Source organism: Orcinus orca, chromosome 19, assembly GCF_937001465.1.
Source record: "Orcinus orca chromosome 19, mOrcOrc1.1, whole genome shotgun sequence".
In the NCBI taxonomy this organism is placed as follows: Eukaryota; Metazoa; Chordata; class Mammalia; order Artiodactyla; family Delphinidae; genus Orcinus; species Orcinus orca.
Genome location: NC_064577.1, coordinates 3,176,150 through 3,199,992, shown reverse-complemented (window position 1 = coordinate 3,199,992; position 23,843 = coordinate 3,176,150). Strand labels below are relative to the sequence as shown.

Below are 23,843 nucleotides of genomic sequence, written 5' to 3'. Positions count from 1 at the left end.
TGATAACTTGATGATGAACATTAGAATGTTTTGGGGGGATTATATTGTTCTGAATTTTAACTTTATCTCATTTTGATTTAATCTCTTGTCTTATAAAATATAACCTTTTAATTATATTAGATATTTCTATTTTAATAAGTGAGTAAAGTTATAATGTAGTGAAGAGTTTTACAAAAGGTAACTGAGTGTATTTTAAGTGATTGCATTTCTTTGTATCTATTTAGCCTCAGTTAACTTAGTGGTTCCCAAAGCTGACTGATTATCAAAATCATCTGGTAAATTAAAAAAATTTTTAAATCCCTAGGTCCTTCCCTAGACATACTGACTGAGAATCTCCAGAGGTGGGTTGTGGGAATCTGTAGTTTAAAAAGAAGCTCCCCAAGAGATTCTGATATTGATTTTGCCAAGTTGAGAGATCAGCTCATTATAGAAAATTTTTTAATTAAAAAAATTTTTTTTAAGTTTTAAAAGTAGCTAGAGGTAAGTGGAGATGATGAACCTTGATACTAACCTAAGCATTTATTTTTCTAAGGAAAAGTGAAAGTCGCGCCTTTATTTCTTACTAGAAAGGCTCAGAAAACAGCTGATCCTGTCCTTGGTTTTGATGAAAGCAGGTCAGTCTGATACAAATTTTAAAATGTCAAAATATTTCATGGAATGTATTTTGCATTCATTTACTTTGATGAGAAAGCATTTAAGTTATCATTTGAAGCTTTGATAAATCCATTTTAACAGATGACAATATTGACAATGCTACAACTGCAATTTGAATATCTTGGTCTTTTGCAAACATTTTGTGTCCATCTCTAGACAAAACAGTGGGAAAGTAAACAAGCAAACCAAAAAGCTGATTTATGAACTTGTTCAGTAAATATTTAAATACCTACTATGTAGCAGGTGCTGTTTTTGGTACTAGGAATATCATGGGGAATAAGACACATTCCCTGTCCTCAGGAGGCTTATACCCTAGAGGAAAGACAATCTCTGATTAAACATTAATTGGGCCAACAAATGAAAAATTGCAGTGTGCTAAGAAGGAGAGGTACAAAGGTCTATTAAAAGTTTGTTGAGGGCTTCCCTGGTGGCGCAGTGGTTGCGAATCCGCCTGCGGATGCAGGGGACACGGGTTCGTGACCCGGTCCGGGAAGATCCCACATGCCGCGGAGCGGCTGGGCCCGTGAGCCATGGCCGCTGAGCCTGCGCGTCTGGAGCCTGTGCTCCGCAACGGGAGAGGCCGCAACAGTGAGAGGCCCCCGTACCGCCAAAAAAAAAAAAAAAAAAAATTGTAAAAAAAAAAGAAAAGTTTGTTTAGTCGATTTGGTCTGGTCAAGCAAGGATTTTTGTTTTTTTTTTTTTTGCAGTATGCGGCGCCTCTCACTGTTGTGGCTTCTCCCGTTGTGGAGCACAGGCTCCGGACGCGCAGGCTCAGCGGCTATGGCTCACGGGCCCAGCCGATCCGCGGCATGTGGGATCTTCCCGGACCGGGGCACGAACCCGTGTCCCCTGCATCCGCAGGCGGATTCGCAACCACTGCGCCACCAGGGAAGCCCGCAATCAGAGGGTTTTAAACAGAAGTATGGACATAAACGTTTGGATTTTGAAAGTTTAATTTGACTGCTGGATTAATTTGGCTCTTGTACAGAGAGTGGGATGGAGGAGGGATTAGAGTGGATGCAAGGGTTTGGGTGTGAGATGATGGAGGTGTGGACTCAGGTGCTGGAGACGATGTATGAAAAGATTTTAGGAGATAAGTTAAAGAACCCTTGATGATTAATTAGACACGGGGGGCTGGGGGTGGGAGAGATGAAGGTAGAAGGATGACACTTAAGTTCTGGTCTGTGCCAGTAGATGGCATGATGGAAGAAGACCAGGTTTAGGGACATGAGTTCAGGTTATTTGTTTTTTTTCCTGTTTCAGTTTTATTGAGGAATAACTACATATTGTTAAATGCACAAATCTTAAGCATACAGTTTTGATAAGTACACTTATCAAAGTGTATCAAGATGTCAAGATATAACATCTTTCTTTTACTCCCTAACGGTTACTTACTCTTTTTTTGTATCACCACCATCACCACCACAACAAAAGGTTACCACTCTTCTGATTTCTATTACCATCAGTTAGTTTGACTTCTGTTGCCATGGGTTAGTCTTGTCTGTTTTAGAATTTCATGTAAACTTTGTATATATTGTTTTGTGCCTAACTGCTCTTGTTCAGTACACATATATTTTTTAAAATTAACTTTATTCAGGTATAATGTACATACAATCATATGCACCCATATTAAGTAAACAGTTTGAGGTTTAACAAATGTACACACCTGTGTGATCGCCACCACAATAGAGAACATTTCATCACTCTCAAAAATTCCCTTTTGCCTCTTTGCAGTTCATCCCTGCCTTCCACTCCCAATGCCATGCAACCTGTGATCTGCTTTCTGTTGGTATAGATTAGTTTGCCTTTTCTAGAATTTCATAGAAATGAAATCATACAGGAGGTACACTTTTGTCTCTGGCTTCTTTCAGTCAAAGAATATCAGTAGTCTATTCTTTTTTATTGCCAAATAGTATTCCTCATACGAATATATTTACCACAATTTATTCTTTTATTGGTGGCCATTTGGGTTGTTTCCAGTATTTACCCATTTACTCATGGATTCCTGTTTTATTCTCTGGGTTTTAATCCATTAATAATTTTAATGCTCAAATTGATTCTAATTTGGCCATTGGAAGCCCTTCAGCTTGGTTTCTATGCCCCTTTGACACATACTCATCATTTATAGAGCATTTCTTACTTTTTTTTTTTTTTTCTTTCTTACTTTTTTGAACACAAAGATATTCCAGGCTCATCTTTTATTTGCCCTGCCCCAGCTCTTTAATTAGCCTCTTCTGCAAGGAGCCCTGGTTCCTTTTAGTGGAGGTGCTTATTTTGCTCCTGAGGTATCAGTGCTTCTAGGCTTTCTCAGCAGATAAAGCTAGGAACTACACACACACACACACACACACACACACACACACACACACATCAAAACTATTTCTAACTGTATATAATATATGTGTGTATATTTTTTATTAGTACCTTGTACCCCCTCCTTAAAGTTTACCTTCCGCTATAGGCACATACTAATATAGCTACTTCACCCATCTTTTCATCCTCCCCTCCAATTAATAGTCAAAAAGGTACACCTCCTCTTTTCTGAGATTAATCTCTTCAGTCTGGCTTTAGATCTCATCTTTTCTTCATTTCTCTCAAATGGGAAAGGAATAGAAATTTTTGAAGCCTCTTCTTAATTACCAACCCAAATTTCAGTTTGCAGAGAATATTACAGTCCTCACTCTATATATGGCAGGCTAGGAAGGGTGTATAAGCCGTGACACACCAGCACCATGCTCTCTCTCCCCTCCGCCACTCCATCATCCCATCCTCCTCTACCCTTTCACCAACTTCCCGCTAAAGTCAAGATTCTTATGATTAGCAATACAAGATAAGCCAGGTGAAACTGAGACATCAATAGTAAGGGCCTTAAGGTTCCTGCTATTGTATTGGAAACAATATTACCTTAGAAGTTCTTGTATTAACTTTTAGAAATGTGGCACTGATTTTGTTTTCTGATTATAATATAAATGTATGTTTAAATTAAAAAAAAAAGGAAGACAGACATTTTGGTGGATGTCCTTCAAGACATTATTTTCTGTATATACTTATTTTTATTTAAATTTTTTTTAACACTGAAAGACTTTCGTTTTTACGATAAGCAGAAAAAGAATTTGACCAGCTAACATCTCAGGTAGCTGATTAAATTTTTTCAAATAAAATTAAGAAGTATTTATTGTATAGTTAGTTTATTTTTTAAGTGTTTATAACCTTAGCTCTCCTTTTCTTACATCATTTTCTTAAAAGTCAAGATGCAACTGAAAAGCCTCAGGCTTGTGATGTGCAGTTTAAAGCAAAGCGTGACTTTCTAATGAGTGGTTTGCCAGATTTGTTGAAACGACAAATTGCAAAGAAAGCTGCTGCGTTAGATGTGTACAATGCAGTGAGTACCAGTTTCCAGAGCGTCGTTCATGTTCAGCAAAAAGATGATGGTGAGTTTATTACTATGAAATATTTTTAAATGTTAGTAGTAATATGAAACTATGTAAGTTGGTTTAAGGTGAGACAAAGGTTAGGTATAATTCTTATGGGGATTTTTGTGGGAATTTAGTGTTTTATCCTCTCTTCTTCAGCCTTGGACTGAGGAAGGGGGTGGGGCAAGAAAGCCAAAGGCATCCTCAGCCCTTACCCCTGATGCCAGGGGAGGGCAGGCACGTGTGTGGGCCCTTAAGTGAATGCTGTCCAGATGGGCGCTGTGTTCTAAAAGGAAGGCAGTTCCCTTCTGAAATCATAGCCTGTGTGTGAACAGATCATCTTTAAGAATTTCTCAGAGGAGCTCCAGCCCTGTCTTTGTCCAGTCTGCTGTTCACTGTTCAAGGGAAATCTGTTTGCCTCCTTTCCAGAACAGCTTGTGCTGTTTAGTACCACAAAAGTATCTTGTGGGCTATATCCTGGAATTGGTAACAGGGAGCTCCATTGGACCAACGATGGAGCAACAGTGCTCCATTGCTCTAGTTTGCTCTTTTCTCACATGCACCGTGCACGAGAGCGAGCTGTTTGCCCAAGCCTTGTAAGGTGGTGCTAGCTTGATCCTGAGCTAATTCTCTTTGGATCCAAGTGCTATGGCAACCACAGTCCTACTTTACTTATGTAGTTTTTAATTACTGATAATGTACAAAGCGTTCTATCTTTACTTTGTTGTTGTTCCTACCTAGAGTTTTTTTGTCAGCACAAAAACAGTTATATTCTTCTCAGCTGGCTTTGTGGTTTGGTTTGGTCTATTCCCTCTACTCATGAAATGTTCACTATGTTCTGTTCTCCTTTCTTTTCCTTTTATGTTTCTGACCTTGATAGTTTTTTTTTTTAAACCCACATTTATTTATTTATTTATTTTTGGCTGTGTTGGGTCTTCGTTTCTGTGCGAGGGCTTTCTCTAGTTGTGGCAAGCGGGGGGCCAGTCTTCATCGCGGTGCACGGGCCTCTCACTATTGCGGCCTCTCTTGTTGCGGTGCACAGGCTCTAGACGTGCAGGCTCAGTAGTTGTGGCTCACGGGCCTAGTTGCTCCGTGGCATGTGGGATCTTCCCAGACCAGAGCTCAAACCTGTGTCCCCTGCATTAGCAGGCAGATTCTCAACCACTGCGTCACTAGGAGAGCCCATGATCTTGGTAGTTTTTGAGTTTTGTTTAGCCTCTCTTTTATGGGGAACTTCCCAGTCAGTCTTTCTAGTAATATTCCACTTTTCTTTTTTTCCCAGTTCTTTCACTGGCCATTCTGTTGATGAAGGCTTTCTTGTTACTTTTACTAGTTTTTGTTTTTACATATTTATTTATTTAATTTTCTTTTTTGCTGAGTCGGGTCTTAGTTGCAGCATGCAGGATCTTCGTTGTGGCGCGTGGGCTTCCCTCTAGTTGTGGCGCGCGGGCTCCAGAGCACATGGGCTCTGTAGTTGTGGTGCAGTGGGCTCCCGAGTGTGTGGGCTCTGTAGTTTGCGTATGCAGACTCTCTAGTTGAGGCGTGCGAGCTCAGTAGTTGTGGTGCGTGGGCTTACTTGCCCCGCAGCATGTGGGATCTTAGTTCCCCGACCAGGGATCGAACCTGCATCCCCTGCATTGGAAGGTGGATTCTTAACCACTGGACCACCAGGGAAGTCCCTAGTTCAGTTTTATAAAGCATTTTCTAATAGTATGTTCAATTATAGAAGTTAGTTATGCTTTTCCTTAGGATCATGCCCACGCTCACCTAGTAACAGAATCTGGATTTCAGGATGCTAACTGCCCCTGAAATTTTTAACCTGATTAGCAAGGTTGATTTAAAAAGGAAAGAAAATATGCTAATATTTGCTTATTTTTAACAATTGGGAGGGAAGACTGGGTAATTTTTATGAATTGTATTTGTTGGAGGTGAGGGTATTGTTTCCTGTATACTCATTTGAGTTTTGGTACATTTGTGTTAACTATGTAGTTGTTGTCAAGTCTTCTCATGTTTATTTAGTTGGTATTTGATAAGTGGATAAGGATATGAATGAAGGTAATTAACATAATTTTTCTGTTTTTCTTTAGGGTGCCATTTGTGGCATTTGAAACCACCCACTTGTCCTCTCTTAACTAAACTTAAAGAACTGAATACTAAAGTAATAGATCTCTCAAAATGTGTCATGGCTCTTGGTGAATTTTCAACATTGAATTCAAATTCAAAAAGTAATAATTCTGCTGTTGTTGTAAGTATGAGAGTGGTCATCCATTGTAGGCAGTTTCCTTCATATCTTTCAGAGGGAAAAAATTCTGGATATTTACTGTTGTGGCCTAAAATTCATCTCTTCCTAGAGTCCAATTTTAAAAAATAAATCCCAGTTGAAGTACATATCTGTTTTAAATAGTCCTAGAGCTTTAAAAACATACTAAGAATTAATGATAGCCAGTTTTAAAAGAATATTAGATTACATAGCACATTTAGATACTTTATCAGTCAGAATTATAATCTCATAAATGAGTAAAATACAATTAGTTGAAAAGAAAGAACAATAAAAATATGAACTAAGGAACTTCCCTGGTGGCACAGTGGATAAGACTCCGTGCTTCCAATGCAGGGGGCCTGGGTTCGATCCCTGGTCAGGAAACTGGATCCCACATGCATGCTGCAGCTAAGAGTTCACATGCCACAACTAAGGAGCCCTCGAGCCGCAACTAAGGAGCCCTCCTGCAGCAACTAAGACCTGGTGCAACCAAATAAATAAACAAATAAATATTTAAAAAAAAACATGAACCAAGTCCTTCTAAAGCTGTGCAAATGCAGCTTTGCCATCGAGATTGTATTTAGTGACTAAAGCTAATCCTACAATGACGTAGACTTATAGACAGAAAGTAGTTGGTAGTATTCTGATTAATATTAATGGACAATGTGGGTTTAATTGAGCATTTTATTCTTTATTGCAGTTTGTTGGGAGAAGGAAGGATTTGACTGAAGAAGTACGAAATCTTTTGCTGGAGGAAATTAGGTGGTCAAATCCCGAGTTTTCTTTGAGGAAATACTTCCCTTTGCTTCTAAAAAAGCAAACTGAGCACCAGGTACTTTCCAAGTGTCATCATAAACAAGGTTAGTGGTAATTATTATTTCTGTTAACATTTCAGTTTTGAAAACACTAAGCTTAGCCATTGACTCTTGGAAATGGTCACCACCGAGAGAACATTACTTATGGTTGATAGGGAGAACGGTTCACTTAAAGTAAAGCAACTTGTGTGATACAGTGTTAGCCGCTGACAGCTTCCAGAGTTGGCAACACAAAGACAGCTTTAATTATGTTAAAATACTAATAATTTATTTAAGGAAAGCCTTAGATGAGGTAGTTTATATAGCCCGTACAAAAGGCAATCTAAATAACGTTATCCAGTTTGCTTTCAGTATGCCACATTTGATTCTTGCGTTTTCACTTTATAGATAAGGCTATTGGATATTTTGAAGTGGTATTAAGATTATTGGGTATTAAAATTTGTTTTTTGTTGATTAATAAGCACATGCATTTCAATAATTCCCCAAATAGAAAGTCCAAAACTAGAGCCCGACGTCAGTCGAAAAGAAACCAAAAGGAAACGAGTGGAAATGGAAAATCATAAATCCAAAAGAAAGAAACCAAATGAGTATTCAGAAAGTCCAAAAAAGATAAGTGGGAAACTAGAAGAACTTGACAAAAGAAACAACTCCAGTGGGATAAAGCTAGATTCTTCCAAAGGTTTATTTCCTAAAACATCCAGGAAGAAACGAACAGCTTTGAGTACAAGGTGTAAAGTGGAAACAGAAGCCGTAGAAGATTCTGATATTCTGATAATAGATGGTGACATGTCTACATCAGAAGTATCTTCTATTCCGGGTAAATTAGACTTTCTCCCTCTGGTCCTAGAGGTTTTTTTGTTTGTTTTTAACTTCTCATTTTTCCCCTGTCTCTTAATATATGCTCACTGTAACATTCAAACAAAATAAGAAGTGGAAGCCTCACTGATTAGAGTCTTCCAGATAACCACGTTTAACAGATTGCTGTTTGGTCTTTGATTTTTCTGTGCTTCCCTAAATACATATGCTTTTTTAAAAACCTGGAAACTTCCCTGGTGGTCCAGTGGTTAAGACTCCACGCTCGCAATGCAGGGGGCCCGGGTTCAGTCTCTGGTCAGGGAACTAGATCCTGCCTTCTTCAACTAAAGATCCCACATGCTGCAACTAAAAATCCCGCATGCCCCAACTAAAGATCCTGCATGCTGCAACTACAAAAAAGATCCCACATGCCGCAATGAAGATCTCGCACACGGCAACGAAGATCCTGAGTGCTGCAACTAAGACCCGGTGCAGCCAAATAAATTTAACAAACAAACAAAAAAAAAAACAGGGGGCTTCCCTGGTGGCACAGTGGTTGAGAGTCTGCCTGCCGATGCAGGGGATGCGGGTTCATGCCCCGGTCCGGCAGGATCCCACATGCTGCGGAGCGGCTGGGCCCGTGAGCCATGGCCGCTGAGCCTGCGCGTCTGGAGCCTGTGCTCCACAACGGGAGAGGCCACAGCAGTGAGAGGCCCGCGTACCACAAAAAAAAAAAAACCAACAACAACCTGGAATCACACTCTACCTATTATTTTATACCTGTTTCACATATTTTTGACATATTCCCATTTGGTTACGTAGATTTTCTGAAACATTCTATTGAATTAATGCATCCATTTAGATTATGTTTTGATAATTTGTACAGCAAGTCTGTATTTTTTTAAAATTATTTATTTATTTATTTTTGGCTGCGTTGGGTCTTCGTTGCTGTGCGTGGGCTTTCTCTAGTCGGGGCGAGCGGGGACTACCCTTCGTTGTGGTGCGCAGGCTTCTTATTGCGTTGGCTTCTCTTGTTGTGGAGCATGGGCTCTAGGCGCACGGGCTTCAGTAGTTGTGGCACAGGCTCAGTAGTTGTGGCTCACGGGCTCTAGAGCGCAGGCTCAGTAGTTGTGGCACACAGGCTTATTTGCTCCGCAGCATGTGGGATCTTCCCAGACCAGGGCTCGAACCCGTGTCTCCTGCATTGGCAGGTGGATTCTTAACCACTGCGCCACCAGGGAAGCCCCTCTATATTAAAATAATTTTTTTTAATTTTTTAAAATTAATTATTTGTTTTTATTTTTGGCTGTGTTGGGTCTTCGTTGCTGAGCACAGGCTTTCTCTAGTTGCGGTGAGCAGGGGCTACTCCTTGTTGTGGTGCATGGGCTTCTCATTGCGGTGGCTTCTCTTGCTGTGGAGCACAGGCTCTAGGCACACAGGCTTCAGTAGTTGTGGCTCTAGAGCGCAGACTCAGTAGTTGGGTGGCCAGGCTTAGTTGCTCCGCGGCATATGGGATCTTCCCGGGCCAGGGATCAAACCCCTGTCCCCTGCATTGGCAGGCAGATTCTTAACCACTACACCACCAGGGAAGCCCTTTTTAAAATTTTTCTTGGAGCATGGTTGATTTACAATGTTGTGTTAGTTTCAGGTGTACAGCAAAGTGAATCAGTTATACATATACCTATATCCACTCTTTTTTTAGATTCTTTTCCCAGATAGGCCATTACACAGTATTGAGTAGAGTTCCCTGTGCTATACAGTAGGTTCTTATTATCTATTTTATATGTGGTAGTGTGTATATGTCAATCCCAATCTCCCAATTTATCCCTCCCTGTCCTTACCCCTGGTAACCATAAGTTTGTTTTCTACATCTTTGACTCTACCTCTGTTTTGTAAATAAGTTCATTTGTACCCTTTATTTTAGATTCTACATATAAGCGATATCATATGATATTTATCTTTCTGTGTCTGACTTACTTCCTTCAATATGACAATCTCTAGATCCATCCATCTGTCATTTTTTAAAACTATTTTCATGCATTGACTCCACTAAATAAACTATAGATTCCCTTACCCCACAAATTCCACTGGGGTTTTGATTTTGCATTAGAATGTAGATTAATGCCACGTGGTGCGGCCAAAAAAAAAAAAAGAGAGGGAGATGCATACCACAACGTAGATTAATTTGGAGGGGACTGGCATCTTCCTAACTCTTCTCAATTGGGAGGGTAGCATCTCTCCGTTTACTCAGGCTGACCTCCTGGAATGTTTTAATGTATCTTTTTAGTTGTCAAGAAGAGGCTCCATGAAAATTATGCTGCATTTGTTCTTTAGATTATTTCTTACAGTACAAATTATTTTTCATATTTTGTGTTTCTTGAGTGATTATTAAAATTTTTAATGTATACTTTTAAATCTTATTGTCATAAGACTTTATGGTGGTTAGCTTTTAAGAGGGAAGTGTTTTGATGTGAAAAATTTTTAATGTAATGTTAAGTTTTGAAATTGCCTTTTTGGCAATTTGTAAATAAAAATATTTGTACAAATACTTATTGTTACATGAAACAATAATGTAAATGCCTAAGAATATATGTTTATGCCAAGAAACAAAATACTTTAATATATATTTTTTGCTTTAGATTCTGGAACTGAAGACATGCTTTGGACAGAAAAGTATCAACCTCAGAACTCCGGTGAACTCATAGGCAATGAGCTAGCTATTAGAAAGTTACATAGGTTGGTAAAATTTGTAAAGGAATTGAGAAATAGTTTTTGAATCTAGTTTTAGTATTTATTTTATTTGTGCTGAAATCTAGAAATTATAAAGTAATACATCACAAGGTAAAATCTTAAAAAAAAAGAAAAAGGAAGAAGAATTTTCAGTGAAAAGTAAATGTACCTCTTTTCTCCTGTTTCTACTCCCTAGAGGTAAATGACTATTAAAATTGTCTTGTAAAACCTTCCAGAAAACTTTTAATGCATATGTCCTTTCTTCCTAACAAATAGGATCATATTACTACTAATTCAGGTAATAATCCTTTGTCTATAATTCCCACCTCCAAAGAGTTCTGGAAATTTAAAGTTTATTAACTTTATTATATACATAAAGTTTATTATAGTCTTTATCAGCCCCACTTAGTAGGAGTTCATATTTTTTTAACTAGAAATATTCAGTGATTATGGATGTACTGCCACAGACCCACTAGGGGTATTATGTTTTATGTAGTATATGTACCAAATTACATTTCTAATATCTGAAAAATCCTGAATTCTAAAACTCAACTGGCCCAAAGGATTTCATACAAGGAATTGGGACTCATAATAATAAAACCTTTGAGATTGGCAGTGTTCTAAGCACTTGATCATGCTTAGCTCATTTGCTCCTTAGAACAATCCTATGAGGGTAAATACTGTTCCTCATGAGGAATGTGGCCCAGAGAGGTTGAGTTATTTGTCCAAGGTCACACAGCTAGAAAGTGGTGGAGCTGGAATTTAAACTCAGTCTAGCTCCAGACTAGAACTTAATCTTTCTGCTCATACTTAGGATTGTATCAATATATTAGACATCTTTCATGTCACCATACAGTCTACTCAGTTCTTCATAGTTTCTCTGTACTGATTTCTTATGTGAGCATACATACCATAAGGTATCTTTTCTGTTACTGATGTATTTTTAGGTTTTTCCTTTTGGAGGCTAATATAAACAGTGCTGCAGTGAATATCCTTGCACATATTGTCTTGAGTATTTAGGCAAAAATTACTTCATTTTAAAATATTCATGTCCATGTAAAATTATTCTACTATATAGTTGATTCAAAAATGTTATGGAGTTCTTAAAAACTAACAATATACCATCACTTCCCCCGACAATCATTTTAACGTATCATCTAAGAGATATCTATATTCTGTGAATTTTTTTATTAACATACATTTTCTTATGGTAGTTGGTTGAAAGACTGGAAAAGAAGAGCTGAATTGGAAGAAGGACAGAATTTGAAGGGAAAAAGAGATGAGAAACAGGAAGGTATTTTGAGTCATTTTTTTCCATTTCACTGAACATTTTTAGAATTAGATTAGCTGAAAATTTTTATAAAGCTGCTTGTTTGATATTTTATATTTGGTTTTTTAGTTTTTGTACGTTGAATTTCCAACATTTATTGGCAAGAAGTTTGTGGGATTTGGTCATTGGGTTTGGTGAGACAGAACTGATGCCTAAGCAATTGTTTTATGTGCATTTGAATGATTTTTCAGATCCATTGGACGGCATAGACTTTAAAGGCAGTTCAGATGATGAAGAAGAGAATCGTCTTTGCAATACTGTTCTTATAACAGGGCCAACAGGAGTGGGGAAAACTGCTGCGGTATATGCTTGTGCTCAGGAGCTTGGATTTAAGGTTAGTGGACAAATGTTAATGTAATAATTACCCTTGAAACAAAAGGAAACATCAACCATTCTGCCATTTTTTCATATATTCTTTTAGATATTTGAAGTGAATGCCTCTTCTCAGCGCAGTGGTAGACAAATTCTGTCTCAGCTGAAGGAAGCTACTCAGTCCCATCAAGTAGACAAGCAAGGTGTAAACTCACAAAAACCCTGTTTTTTTAATAGCTACAACATAAGCAAGTCACCAAGTAAGTAAATTATTTTCCTGAAGTTGTAATGTTTAAAAACTTAAAATCTAAGAAAAGAATTTTAATAATTAGCATTTTTTAAAAATAAATTTATTTATTTTATTTATTTATTTTTGGCTGCATTGGGTCTTCGTTGCTGCATGCAGGCTTTCTCTAGTTGTGGTGCGTAGGGGCTACTCTTCATCATGGTGCGCGGGCTTCTCATTGTGGTGGCTTCTCTTGTTGTGGAGCACGGGCTCTAGGCCCATGGGCTTCAGTAGTTGTGGCTCACAGGCTCTAGAGCGAAGGCTCAGTAGTTGTGGCGAACGGGCTTAGTTGCTCCGTGGCATGTGGGATCTTCCCCGACCAGGGCTCAAACCCATGTCCCCTGCATTGGCAGGCTGATTCTTAACCACTGCGCCACCAGTGAAGTCCCAATAATTAGAATTTTGCCATTCATTTTTAATCTTTTCCTATATATATACATGCCTTTTTCATTTATCTTGGACTTTATGTTTTAAAACAAATCTCAGGACCATCACATAATTTTACTCATGTATATATATTTCAATATGTAGCTCTAACTGATAAGGACTTTTTTAAAAGCATAACCACTATATCATAATCAGACCTAACAAAATTAACTATATACCTTAATTTGATGTAATATGTAGTTTAATTTCAGTTTTCTGTTTCAAATGGTTTGTTCAAATCAGGATCCAAACAAGGTTCACAGTTTACATTTGATTAATGTCACTTAAGTTTCTTTTAATCTAACAGCTCCCTCACCCTTTCTTTTCATGTCATTTATTTGTTGAAGAACATGGGTCATTTGTCATAAAATTTCTCACATTCTAGAGTTGGCTGATTATATCTTCATGGTATCAGTTAACACATTCCTCTTCCTTGTATTTCTTATAAACTGGCAGTTAGATCTGTGGGGTTGATTAGATTCATTTCCATTTTGGTGCTGGCATACATGCCAAGAGATACGTAACGACTGGTTATCCCACTTTTAGTGATATTTAAATTTTTTTTTTTTTTTTTTTTTGCGGTACGTGGGCCTCTCACTGTTGTGGCCTCTCCCGTTGCGGAGCACAGGCTCTGGACGCACAGGCTCCGCGGCATATGGGATCTTCCCGGACCGGGGCACGAACCCGTGTCCCCTGCATCGGCAGGCGGACTCTCAACCACTGCGCCACTAGGGAAGCCCTAAATATTTTTAAGATTACACCTCTTTCCTTGTGGTGTTAAAATGCCCTATTTAAAAAAAAAAAAATTATTTATTTGGTTGCGTTGGGTCTTAGTTGTGGCTTGCAGGCTCCTTAGTTGTGGCATGTGAACTCTTAGTTGTGGCATGCATGTGGGATCTAGTTCCCAGACCAGGGATTGAACCCTGGTCCCCTGCGTTGGGAGCGTGGAGTCTTAACCACTGCACCACCAGGGAAGTCCCTAAAATGCCCTATTTTTATGACATGATTGTGATATCTATGATAAATTTTTTCAAGCTCAAAATTTTCACTAAGTTTTCTGAACACCTATGATATGCAAGGTCTATGAGGGTACAAAAAAAGAATAGGACATAGTCATGGAATGGTGCACATATGCTGGTACATAAAGAAGATCCTGCTCTGAGTCCATATGATAATAACTAGCACTTGTAAAGGCTGAATGAGGGTACTTTGAGAGGAGCAAAGGACATGCTCTGGAATAAATGCCAGGCCACTGTTGGGCTTCTGAAGGGTAGACATCAGCCATTTGTTTTTTAACTTTGTATCCATCTTTCATAGCATATCTAGAAAAACATATCGTTTGCTTGCAATATCAGTTTACTGTGAGTTAAATTGAAGTTGCACAGGAAAGTCTGTAATGTGCTTAGTATGTACCGATATCACTTTTTCTCCAGCCTCTTCTGACCTCAAGCAGATGTAGACAGAGTGAATTAAGGGATTATGAAGATTTTTGCTTCAAGAATATATGTTTCTTGGGAAAGAGTATCTTTTCCAAATGATTGGTTTTGCCTTCTCTACTGGTTGAATAACTAACAATACAGTAATATTTGACTGGAAAGAGAATGTAAGAAAGAAAAAGAATTTTTATACCTTTGCTTTTTAACTGATAAGGGTAGAAATATACTGTGGATAACTCAATCTTGCCATCTGTTTAATTTTTAGAATATTTGTCTTTAAGTGAAATTTGTTTTTGGCAGAAAAATTAAGCTCCCCCAAGAAGGTTGTTACATCACCAAGAAAACTTCCTCCACCATCACCACAAAGTAGTGGACCAAAGCGAGTACTTCCACCTAAAACTTTGGCAAATTATTTTAAAGTGTCTTCTAAGCCAAAAAATAATGAACAAATAGGAGCACTTCTGGAAAATAATAAAGGTAAGATACTAAATTGACAGAGGCCCTGATAACATAAAAATATGATCACAGTTCATGAGTTCCTATTGCTATTTATTAAACCTCAGTTACACTGAAGGTCATATATATAGGAGTGTTGATACCTTGTTTCAGTTTTGATAATGGATTTCAGTTTGAGTTTATTCTGTGGAAATATCCAGTGTTCTGTTAAAAGTTGATTTTATCTAAAATATTAATGTTTTATTTATGCAGGAATCAAAAATTCTTTTGAACAGAAACCAATTATTCAGACTAAATCTACAAACACAACTAACAAAAATGTCAAAGAGTTTGGGGCTGAGGAGCCCAACAGGAAAAATGCAACATCTCTCATTCTGTTTGAGGAGGTAGGCTTACAGAGGTATACATTTGTGATACCTCCTGATAAAAACTTATTCTAAAGATTACTGTATGTTTTACTATAAAGGACTGTAAAATAGCCAAGAAGGTCAGGAATAATTGTATCTATTTGAAATTAAAGTGAATGAAACTGTCAGCCATAGAAGAATTTTTTAGGAACATGATTAATGCAATTCAGTTACTGTTTAGTGTTTGTAGAAATTATTCTGACCCATACTTATCCAATTATAGGTGACTGCATTTTTTTGTTTTTAACGTTTGATAATTTTTTTACCCTTTTAATAGTATAAGACGTTGTAAGCTTTCGGCATGGTGTGAAGTCACACTGTTCACAAATTCATAAATTCTGTCTCTAATAGACATATAGTGTATCTACTATGATAACTGATATGATAACATAACAGTTATGATAACATAACTGACATCCAATAAGTGTATTGTTACTACATTAATATTTTAATAACCATTTGTTCTTAGGTTGATGTCATTTTCGAAGAAGATGCTGGCTTTTTGAATGCAATCAAAACATTCATGGCAACCACGAAAAGACCTGTAATCCTTACAACAAGTGGTAAGTAACCAGTGATTTTACAATTAATTACTATTGGTTAAAATATTTGGGGAAAGCTTCTAATTTTAGTTAGATATGTTCCTTTAGAAGTCTGCTGGTAAATTAAGTCTGTTTTTTCCCCTAAAACGAGGAGGCTTCTAAATCTTTTTTTTTTTTTTAATTAATTATTTTTGGCTGCATGGGGTCTTTGTTGCTGCACGTGGGATCTTCATTGCCAAGTGCGGGATCTTTAGTTGCGGCATGCGGGATCTAGTTCCCTGACCAGGGATCAAACCTGGGCATTGGGAGCGTGGAGTCTTAACCACTGGACCACCAGGGAATTCCCTATATATTGTTTTATAACATTCTTTTCTAATATTTGTCATTACAAATATTCAGTAGAATATCTCTGCTATGGATTTCTGTTGGAAAATGTTTGTGTTAGACTCTACTTAGAAATTAATAGCCCGTTTGATAGTTAATGATTATACCCTAAAAATATCGATAAAAATCATATTAATCCCAAGTGAGATGGTAGTTTAATTAAAAAGTCAAGATGTAAGTTCAATTCCTTAATGACTTATAATTTGCATATTTTATTTTCATTACTGATGAAATATAGAATACTTTCATAGAAAAGTATGACTAGAGAAAGTACCTTAGTGGTCTTAATGTTTAAAAATATGTTTTTTCCGCATAGATCCAACATTTAGTTTAATGTTTGATGGCTTCTTTGAAGAAATTAATTTTAACACTCCTTCACTGGTAAGTTTTGAATTTTGATCAGCATAAATTATATATCACAATTATATAGAAGGTGGTTTATTATAAAATTTAGTTATAATTTTTAAATGTGGTTACTAAGGGGTATGTTAAAATTCCTGCATTTTAGGAGACTTCTGATTATCTTTTTTTTTACTTTAAAAAAATATCTTTTTCAAAATTCATGTATTCAAATTTTCACTAGACTCCAGTGTTCATTAGGTCTTTTTCATAGTAACCAGTGCTTTACTGAGGTGAAATTTGCATATAGTTAAAAATGCACTTAAGGGGCTTCCCTGGTGGCGCAGTGGTTGAGAATACGCCTGCCGATGCAGGGGACACGGGTTCGTGCCCCGGTCCGGGAAGATCCCACATGCTGCGGAGCGGCTAGGCCCGTGAGCCATGGCCGCTGAGCCTGCGCATCGGAGCCTGTGCTCCACAACGGGAGAGGCCACAATAGTGAGAGGCCCGCGTACCGCAAAAAAAAAAAAAAAAAAAGTGCACTTAAGTACACAAATTGAAAAATGTGAACAGAGATAAACATCCATGTAACCATCACCCAGATCAAAATATAGAACATTTCTATCACCTCCAAAAGTTCCCTTGGGTCCTTTTTAGGCAGCACTCCCCTCTCCACCGGAGATAACCACTATTCTTTTTTTTATTTTATTTATTTATTTATTTTTGGCTGTGTTGGGTCTTCGTTTCTGTGCGGGGGCTTTCTCTAGTTGCGGTGAGCAGGGGCCACTCTTCATCGCTGTGCGCAGGCCTCTCACTATCGTGGCCTCTCTTGTTGCGGAGCACAGGCTCCAGACACGCAGGTTCAGTAGTTGTGGCTCACGGGCCCGGTTGCTCCGCAGCATGTGGGATCTTCCCAGACCAGGGCTCGAACCCATGTCCCCTGCATTGGCAGGCAGATTCTCAACCACTGTGCCACCAGGGAAGCCTCATAACCACTATTCTAATGTGTATTAACTCAGATTAGTTTTGTCTATTCTGAAATTTCAAATAATAGGAAACATTATGTGTCCTTTTACATCTGGTTTCTTTCATTTAACATTATGTTTTTTAGATTTATCCATGCTGTTCTGTCAGTGGAATTGTTGAATCATATGCATTATGTTATTTTTATTTGTTTAGCTTTTTAAGACTGCCAGATAGGTTTCCAGTGCATGAGAATTCTGGCAACTGTTGTCAGTCTTTTTAACTTTGGCCATGGTAGTGGTATCCATCTGTGTGTGTGCATGTTTGCTTTCTGTTAATTAGCTTTGAAGTATAGTTTATTTACAGTAAAATACACCCACTTCAAGTGTATGGTTCAATGAATTTTGACAAATGTAGTTACAGAACATGTCCATCAAGATAGAGAACATCTTTATTACTACCAAAAGTTCCCTTGTGTGCCGTTGTGTTCTGTCCTTTGTCCTAACCCCTCGGCCCTGCCTACTACCAGTCTGTTTTCTGTCACTGTAATTTTGCCAATTGTAGAATTTCATGTCAATAGAATCTTATAATGTGTAGTATTTTTTATTTAGTTTCTTTCACACACCATAATGCTTTTTCAGATTTGCTCATATTACCTGTGCCAGTAGTTTCTTTCCTTTTTTTAAAATAAGTTTATTTATACATTTATATATATTTTTTTCTTTTTTCTTTTTTTTTTTTTTTGCGGTACGCGGGCCTCTCACTGTTGTGGCCTCTCCCGTTGCGGAGCACAGGCTCCGGATGCTCAGGCTCAGCGGCCATGGCTCACGGGCCCAGCCGCTCCGCAGCATGTGGGATCTTCCCGGACCGGGGCACGAATCCGTGTCCCCTGCATAAGCAGGCGGACTCTCAACCACTGCGCCACCAGGGAAGCCCCATTTATATATTTTTTATTTTTGGCTGCGTTGGGTTTTCGTTGCTGCAAAGGGGCTTTCTCTATTTGCGGTGAGCGGGGGTACTCTTTGTTGTGATGCGTGGGCTTCTCAATGTGGTGGCTTCTCTTGTTGCGGAGCACGGACTCTAGTCGCGGGCTTCAGTAGTTGTGGCATGCAGGCTCAGTAGTTGTGGCTCGTGGACTCTAGAGCACAGGCTCAGTAGTTGTGGCTCACGGGCCTAGTTGCTCCGCGACATGAGGGGTCTTCCCAGACCAGGGCTCGAACCCGTGTCCCCTGCATTGGCAGGCAGATTCTCAATCACTGCGCCACCAGGGAAGCCCCCTAAGGGATTTTCTTAAGGTTTAATAAAATTGCCTTCAGGATTCAGGTTGGAGAATCTCCCATAAAATTTTCCTTGCTGTCTCAGACTGTATACAGTTAATAAAAGAAGTTTATGTAAATGCTTTTAATTTGGTACCATATTCCTTTATATTTTTCTAGATCATTCTCAATAAGAGCTTAAAATATTGTGAATCTTAGCAAAATTTGGCTTGCTTTTTGATGTTATTGATGTATTTCTGTTAACTCTGCAGTTGACCATGTTTCTTTCCTGTGTCTCTCTCCCTCCTACCCCCACCTCTCCCCTCCTGTCTCTCTCTCACTCTCTCTCAGCTAAATGTTGCCAGCTACCTACAGATGATCTGCTTGACTGAGAATTTTAGAACCGATGTAAAAGATTTTGTAACATTGCTAACTGCAAATACTTGTGACATCAGAAAAAGTATCCTTTACTTACAATTCTGGATTAGAAGTGGAGGTGGATTTTTAGAAGAAAGGCCATTATCTTTTTGTCGTAAGTTGATTTGTTGTAAAAGAAATTTCTGTAATGGGATCCTATATTAAAATATATGCTGTACCAAAACATTTGAAAGATTATAAAAAATTTTGAGCATTGAGGTATCATGTTAATATTAAAAGAAACATACATACATCAACTTAGTTGATGAAAAGTTTTGTAAGCATTAAATGTGGGTAAATACAATTAAACTGAACCTGGAACAAATGGTTACTTGTACATTTATAAACATAGTTGCTTATAAACAAACAGAATTATATTATTTAGCAACTTCCTTTTTTCACTTATTAAAAAAATAAGTATTGGTAATTTTTCCATATGTAAATTATTTTTAGATGACTGTATTGTAAGTTCCTTTTCAGCTTCCTTAATAGCCTATAATTCTCTTTCCTAAGAACTCTATCATTTCAGAAATGCTTTATTTTATTTCTTACCAATCTTCAGTCACTGTTACCTAATTCAAGTCACAGACATTTACTGAGGACTTTCTCCATGCCAGGTCCTGTGTTTATATGAATAAGACATGGTTCCTTCCCTGAAGAAGTTCATAGTTTGTGGTTTCCATGCTCCATAGTCACAGTTCTGTAGTTACAGATCCTGCTCTGGGAAATATACAAATATTTAATTTTAAAAAAGGTGAAGTTCTGTAATATTAATCCCTTATTGGTTTTCTGATTAGTTCAAAATTTAATATCTTATTTTTTTAATTAATTAATTTATTTATTTGGCTGCGTTGGGTCTTCATTTCTGTGCGAGGGCTTTCTCTAGTTGCGGCGAGCGGGGGCCACTCTTCATCGCTGTGCGCAGGCCTCACTATCGCGGCCTCTCTTGCTGCGGAGCACGGGCTCCAGACGCACAGGTTCAGTAGTTGTGGCTCACGGGCCCAGTTGCTCCGCAGCTAGTGGGATCTTCCCAGACCGGGGCTCAAACCCGTGTCCCTGCATTGGCAGGCAGCTTCTCAACCACTGCGCCACCAGGGAAGCCCTAATATCTTATTCTTTTTCAAAGTATTTAATTCAATTTAAGCTGGCAGTTTTAACTATTTCTTAGAAGTAAATATGATAAATAAGACATGGAAAATATCCTATTTTAAACAAAATAGGTAATAACTATCACCATATTACTGGTTATAAAATGCAATACCAAGAACTTTAGCATTATTTCTTTTCTTGAAGATCTTAAATGCATTTCATTCCTGTCTTAAAAATAAAACACAGATACACACTCATTGGAAATCAGACAATACAGAAGTATATAATGTAAAACGTAAAAGATCTTGCCCCACTTCTTAAAGGTAGCTACTGTTAGACCTTTATCTATGCATATACAAATATTGCTACCTACTTATTTAGCAAAATTAACCAATACTGTATGTATTGTTAAACAATTTGCTTTTTCTTACCTCACAATTTATTGTCAGTACGTATAGTTCTAGCCCTCTCTTTTTCACAGCTGCATGCTATTCCATAATATAAAGTGGATGTAACGTAATTTAATTAACCTTTACCTACTAGGTGACATTTAAGTCATCTTCAGTTTGTTGTTAAAGCATGCAGTGAATATCTTTTTTAATTTTGCTAATTTAGAAGGTGAAAAATGAATAGTATCTTATTTTAATTTCCATGATCACTGGTAAAATTATACATCTTTTTATGAGTTTATTCGATATTTGTGTTTCTTCTGTGACTTGCCTGTCCAGTCCTTGCTCTTTTTTCTGTTGGATTGTTTTGTAAGCCCACCCCACACCCCAGCCCCACTTAACCTATATAGAAATCATGTTTTTATTGTACGCTTTATGAATTAGATACATATGGGGAGAATAACAAAATGAGGATTTGGTCCAAAAAATGCCGAAGGGGACTTCCCTGGTGGCACAGTGGTTAAGAATCCTCCTGCCAATGCAGGGGATGTGGGTTCAGTCCCTGGCCCTGGAAGATCCCTCATGCTGCACAGGCACTAAGCCTGTGCCTGTGCTCTGGAGCCCGTGCTCTGCAACAGGAGGCCACGACGGTGAGAGGTCTGCGCATTGCAACTAAGAGTGGCCCCCGCTGGCTGCAACTAGAGAGGGCCTGCCCGCAGCAAAGACCCAACACAGTCAAAAATAAATAGATAAATAAATAAATTTTTTTTTTAAATGCCAAAGGATCTTGGATTTTAAATAATTGTTTAAATAATTGCTTGCTACAATTTGATAAAAATATGGATAGCTAAGGTTTTCTTTTACTAATTTTGTAGGAGGAAATAGCAGAAATGTACAACTTGTTTGCTCTGAAGATGACCCTGATTCCAAAAATAATGCTAAAAATAGTAAAAGGAATCCAACAGACCTTCCCAAATGTGACATTGGCTGTGCTGAGACCTTGTTTGGCCTTAAGAACATTTTTTCCCCATCTGAAGACTTATTTTCATTTTTGAAGGTATTTTCAATGTCTAGTAAATTTATGTTCTTTTTCATCTTCCCAACACTCACTTCTGTCTTTTGAATCTTAAGGTTAACTTAAATTTACCAGTAATTTTTACAGGCTTCAGATTTCTGATTTTAACACATTGTACCACTTTGACAAATGGTGCATAGGCCTTGCTCTAAATGTATATTATAGAATTTAGAATAGAACTTAGAAATATTTCAGATAAAAAAAGACAATTTCAGAACAGTAGTTTTTAAGCAAATGAGCTTCTAATTATTGAATTAGGGTATATACTGACTATTAGAGAATTTAATTTTTTAAATTAACAGTCTAAATTAATCTTTTAGACTCATGATACTATTTGATGTATTAGGGAAGTGTAGGTTAATAAAATTATGAGGGTTAGCGACTCATTACTTTGAAAATAGATAGGAATGACACTATATTCATATGGGTAGAAAAATGTTCAGACTATGTACTGTTATGACATTTCTTTACTCAATATTGTTTTTCAGCACAAAATCAGAACAAAGGAAGAATGGCATAAGCTCATCCAGCTTCTTACAGAATTCCAAATGAGGAATGTAGATTTCTTATATAGTAATCTTGAGTTCATTCTACCATTACCTGTTAATATCATTCCAGAAACAGAAAACTTTTCTGGTTCATCAGTAAGTGTGGACACCAATGCAGCAACAAAAAATATGAAATGTCTTGCTAGGAAACTTTCTGAAGGAGAGAAGCCATTGAAAAAGTCACAAAAAAAGAAACATAAGAAAAAGATGGTAATTTTAGATGATAGTGACTTATTTGACACCGAATTGGACTTTTCTGATGAATTTATTAGGCTTTCCTCTGCATCTTCTCCAAATTCAGAAGAAAGCAAAGCTAGAGATAAAGAAAGCAATCCAGAGACAAAGAAACTAAACACATGTCTAGAGTCAAATGTTGAATCTATTCCTCGTTCTCCTAAAACACCAGCAGAAAAGAAATATTCTGTCCTTGTTTCTCACTGTTTAAATTCTCTCACCGAGTTCATGGACAACATGTCCTTCTTAGATGCCCTTTTAACTGATGTAAGGGAACATAGGGAATTTGGTAAAAATGATTTTGGCTGGACAAATGGAAAGGTTAAAAGTGGACTTTGTGATGAGTTTAGTCTCGAGAGTAGTGATGGATGGACTTCTCAAAGCTCTGGAGAATTAAAGGCAGCTGTAGAAGCTCTCAGCTTTACTAAATGTTCTTCTACTATTTCAAAAGCATTGGAAACCTCCCTGAATTCTTGCAAGAAAGTAGGAAGAGATCCAACAAAAGAACTTACTTTTTATGTTTCGCAAAAGCGCAACAATGTACACTTCAGTCAGTCAGCAGCTAATTTAGAGTAAGTCTTGACTTCTGTTTACTTTTTATTTTTCAATAATAAATGATAAAGCGGAAATTATTAGTTTCTTTCTCTTACTAATTTTGAAATGCTGGCTTTATTGATCATGGTAAGCCCTTCATATTAATAATGTAGCTTCTAATGAGACAGTTAAGGAGACCAGCCTGATTGCTGGGAAGAAAAAGTGAGAGATTGGGGTGGGGGTTAGGTTTGGGAGACTCTTGGATAACAGGGAAGGGGTCTGGATTTGCTGTGCAGACAGCAGGTAGCCATTAAAGTCTTTTCAGTATGGGAGTGATTGATGTGTTGAAAATGATATAGAAAGTGAATCTGGAATACAGTTAATCTAGTCTAGACCAGAAGCAGGGAGAAGCAGAGACCAGCAGCTGGTTTTGGGATTGTTGCATTTTTATTGGGCATTAAAAATCAAAAAATAATGCATTACTTTTAATTTACAGCAGTGCTTGGAAGAGGATAGCAGTCATCAAAAGTGTGTTTTCTAGCCGATCTCTTCCGAACCTGGGTAATAGACAAGCTAGTATAATAGAATACTTGCCAACTCTGCGAAACATTTGTAAGACTGAGAAGCTAAAAGAACAAGGAAAAAGTAAAAGAAGGTAGTTTCTATAAAAACATTTTACATAACTATTTCAAGATTGATAAATATTCTCATATGATGGAACTATTAATATTAAAGTATGTTTTTCCTTGTAAT

The 23,843-nt window shown here is 37.6% G+C and overlaps 1 protein-coding gene across 3 annotated transcripts in view; it reads left to right on the top strand.

The window, feature by feature from the left end:
• Window positions 1–23,843, top strand: part of ATAD5 (ATPase family AAA domain containing 5) — a 39,789-nt gene that overhangs the window by 12,729 nt on the left and 3,217 nt on the right. The window contains exons 6-22 of one of the 3 annotated variants that reach the window (XM_033423439.2): window positions 533–614; window positions 3,901–4,085; window positions 6,155–6,312; window positions 7,028–7,187; window positions 7,633–7,959; window positions 10,577–10,673; window positions 11,882–11,961; window positions 12,189–12,331; window positions 12,419–12,569; window positions 14,758–14,934; window positions 15,166–15,299; window positions 15,790–15,883; window positions 16,563–16,627; window positions 19,156–19,336; window positions 21,575–21,756; window positions 22,263–23,128; window positions 23,587–23,745. In XM_033423439.2, the coding sequence (XP_033279330.1) occupies window positions 533–614; window positions 3,901–4,085; window positions 6,155–6,312; window positions 7,028–7,187; window positions 7,633–7,959; window positions 10,577–10,673; window positions 11,882–11,961; window positions 12,189–12,331; window positions 12,419–12,569; window positions 14,758–14,934; window positions 15,166–15,299; window positions 15,790–15,883; window positions 16,563–16,627; window positions 19,156–19,336; window positions 21,575–21,756; window positions 22,263–23,128; window positions 23,587–23,745 (3,241 nt within the window). Of the gene's footprint in view, window positions 1–532; window positions 615–3,900; window positions 4,086–6,154; window positions 6,313–7,027; window positions 7,188–7,632; window positions 7,960–10,576; window positions 10,674–11,881; window positions 11,962–12,188; window positions 12,332–12,418; window positions 12,570–14,757; window positions 14,935–15,165; window positions 15,300–15,789; window positions 15,884–16,562; window positions 16,628–19,155; window positions 19,337–19,489; window positions 19,976–21,574; window positions 21,757–22,262; window positions 23,129–23,586; window positions 23,746–23,843 lie in introns of those variants that run through there. The other 2 variants (XM_049701792.1, XM_049701790.1) reach the window with 2 other exon arrangements.